Below are 3,571 nucleotides of genomic sequence, written 5' to 3' on the forward strand. Positions count from 1 at the left end.
CAATTCAATTGTGTAACAATTCTATAACAATCGATGACAATAATTTAACCCAATAGGGTAAAGTCTTAAGTCCAATTTTGTTAGCACGCTGCAACATTTGATTTCTGTAGATAACTGGAGATAAATTCTTAAAACTGCTGGATCTCTTGCTATGCCATCAGCCTCTTATCAAACTGGAGCTGGCATTGCCCAACATGGTAGTCTCTGGCTACTGCATAGTCCAGAGACACAAGTCTGCATTTTCTTCAACATACATCAGCAATGTTAGAAGCACATAAAAACACTGGCCTTCCTGTAGCAAGCACAAACCACTGGTCTCTCGACGTTTCTTATCCCAACATAATATTTAGAATCTAAACATTCTTTGATGAAAATATCTGTGGCCAGTTGCTCAGTGAAATCTGTCTCTCCCGATTGATACCAACCACATTTTCCTCTTATCAAATGAACCAAACATGAAACAAAAGCTGAATTAACCGAGTTCCATATGCCAGCACCCTTCCCATCTTCCATTCACTTCAATTGAAGGAAAACCGATAGATTGTACCAGTCAGGATTTGAAAGATATTTACAACAAATTCTAGATGTTCTTAGAGTTGGGATCTTTCTCTATTCTGTCCACTCAAGGAGTTAAATAACAGATTCTCCTGTGAATATAGAGCTGCGTTATCAGGCCATGATGTGTTTACTTGTTCATCTTGTTGTGACTAAACCTTTGCGAAGTTTTTGATGTGACCTATTTACTTCTACATTTTTTTTTTATACATTTCCTGAGTAGAATCAAATTTAAATTGAAACCAGGTTTGCAGGTGTGATGCTCTATTCACACATCGAAGGTGTGAGAGATGCTGTGTGGCACACGCTAAGTCCTGTTGCTGAAAGTGATTAACAGACTGGGTTTTTTGTTTAATGATCCTGGGCGTGTTACCGATGCCTTCCCTGGATACCTAGGCTAGGAGACGTAATCAAAGGTATGGGGAGCTGGGACTTGTCCATAACTGAAATAATCTAGAGTTAGAAAGGAGAAAAGGCCCAAAATGGAGCAGTTGGTAACAGGACATCAATTACTCTCCTGTTATCTTGGAGAAATCAAATACCAACACAGTTATTAGAAATATCAAAATATTAAACTCCAGCCCAGTTATAGGGGTTATTAAAATCACCAAAACAAATTCCAACTGTCAGATGAACATGATGTGACTAACAGCAGACCATAACCCCTGCAGTCACTTGTGAACTCGCTGGTGTGTCAGCAGGCTGGATGGCTGAGTGAATCCCTTCCCACACTCAGAGCAGGGAAATGGTCTGTCCCCAGTGTGAACTCGATGGTGTATCAGCAGGTGGGATGAATTAGCGAATCCCCTCCCACACTCAGAGTAGGGGAATGGCTTTTCCCCAGTTTGCACTCGCTGGTGAGTTAGAAGGTCGGAGGACCGAGTGAATTCCTCCCCACACATGGAACAGGTGAACGGCCTCGCCTCAGTATGAATGCACCGATGAATTTCCAGCTCAGACGGGTAATTGAATCCCTTCCCACAGTCCCCACATCTCCACGGTTTCTCCATGTTGCGGGTGCCCTTGTATCTTTCCAGGTTGGACGATCAGTTAAAGCCTCGTCCACACACAGAACACGTGTACGGTTTCTCCCCACTGTGAATGGTGTGATGTTTTTTCAGCCTGTGTAACTGGTTAAAGCTCTTTCTACAGTCAGTGCACTGGAACACTCTCACTCGGGTGTGTGTGTCTTGGTGCTTTTCCAATCATACTGATGTTTGAAATCTTTTCCCACAGACAAACATTTCTCCTTCCACATTCAAAGGTTGTTGATATTCAAGACCTAATGAATGGAGTGACTGTCAGATGTTTGGTTTGAGTTTGCGGTCTGTAAATGCTGCCCTTCTCACAGCCTGTAACAGGAGTTTACAAAAGCCATCAGTGAGAGTCCAGGATAGAAATTCACAACATTCTCTCCTCCTGGTTCCTGCCCAAGGGGGCCGCGCATGCGCCCTGCTGCACCCTGAGGAAGAGCATCGGGGAGGGCGCTGAGCACCTCAAGTCGAGAGCAAGCAGAAACCAAGCGGAAGAGGCATGTGTCAACCTAGGCTCCCCCGCCCTCTCCTTGAACCACTCTCTACCCCACCTGTGACAGAGACTGTAGGTCCCGCATTGGACTCTTCAGCCACCTGAGAACTCACTTTTAAAGTGGAAGCAAGTCATCCCCGACTCCGAGGGACTGCCTATGATGATGAGTGCCCGGGAGATGGAGCAGCCTGGGCAACAGGTTTTTAATCACCTTCACCCACTCCCAGGCCACAGGTGATGTTTGCGGCCTAGAGGAGTCCATGGGCCATGTAGATATTCAGTGTGAGAGGTTGCAGCACCTGAAGGGGCTGCTCCACAACCTTTGGTTACACTTTAGCCCCATGCTCCTAATCTTTGGTCGCCTGGTGCGGAGGGAGGTGAGTAAGACGGAGGATCTCCTGGACCTGCTCTTGGGCCTGGCTAAAACAGCAATTTGTAGGTCCAGGATGCATAGGTAATAAGGTGGCAGATGGCGTATAATGTGGGGAAATGGGAGATAATTCACTTTGTTAAGAAGAATAGAAGAATATTTTTTAAATGGTGAAAAACTAATAAATGTTGGTGTTCAGAGAGATTTAGGTGGCCTTATACAGGAAACACAAAGAGTTGGCATGCAGGTACAGCAAGCAATTAGGAAGGCATGTTGGCCTTTATTGCAAGCTGGTTGGAGTACAGAAGAAGGTGTATCCAGCACCTTGTTCCTTGAGCTGACCTTCTGTCCACCATGTCTCACTCAGGGCGGCGATGTCGTAGCGTCTGAGTTCCCGGGCAATGATAGCAGTATGATATTCCAGTCTGACGCTGTTGGGGTTGTCCATGAGGGTCCTGATTTTCCAGATCCCGAACTTCATTTTAAAGAGTGGAAGGTGCCTGCGCGTGAATTCTTTTAACGTGGGAATCTATGCAGGGAGACAGAGGGAAGTAAAATGGGGGCAGAAGCAAAAGGTAGAAAGGAGATAAGGAAAACTGGAGAGCAGAGAAATCAAAAAGGGCCACATTACAACATAATTCTAAAAGGACAAAGAGTGTTATAAAAACAAGCCTGAAGGCTCTGTATCGCAATGTGAGGAGCATTCGTAATACAGTGGATAGAAACATAAAAACATAGAAAATAGGTGCAGGAGTAGGCCATTCGGCCCTTCGAGCCTGCACCGCCATTCAATGAGTTCATGGCTGAACATGCAATTTCAGTACCCCATTCCTGCTTTCTCGCCATACCTCTTGATCCCTCTAGTAATAAGGATTACATCTAACTCCTTTTTGAATATATTTAGTCATGGTAGATGCTGCCACCTTCTCCATGGATGGTAGATTAAAGCATCCCTATCATGCGACTGTTGAGCTCCTAATCAGACCCTGGAGCACGTCATTGAACACTGCCCCGAGAGGAAATTTGCAGGCAAATCAAATATCAATATCCAAGTTGGATATCCATGCTATTACACCGGAAACTTTGGCCTGGATATCTGACTTAGATATTGACATTGAA

At 44.9% G+C, this 3,571-nt stretch overlaps 1 protein-coding gene across 1 annotated transcript; it reads right to left on the bottom strand.

Moving 5' to 3' along the window:
- Window positions 1-1,226: 1,226 nt before the first annotated feature.
- On the bottom strand, window positions 1,227-1,565 carry LOC139228602 (zinc finger protein 239-like). Its single transcript, XM_070859778.1, has one exon. The coding sequence runs from the start codon at window positions 1,563-1,565 to the stop codon at window positions 1,227-1,229; it is 339 nt and encodes a 112-aa protein (XP_070715879.1).
- Between the last annotated feature and the right edge of the window lie 2,006 nt (window positions 1,566-3,571).

This window comes from Pristiophorus japonicus, chromosome 2 (genome assembly GCF_044704955.1).
Source record: "Pristiophorus japonicus isolate sPriJap1 chromosome 2, sPriJap1.hap1, whole genome shotgun sequence".
Taxonomy (NCBI): Eukaryota; Metazoa; Chordata; class Chondrichthyes; family Pristiophoridae; genus Pristiophorus; species Pristiophorus japonicus.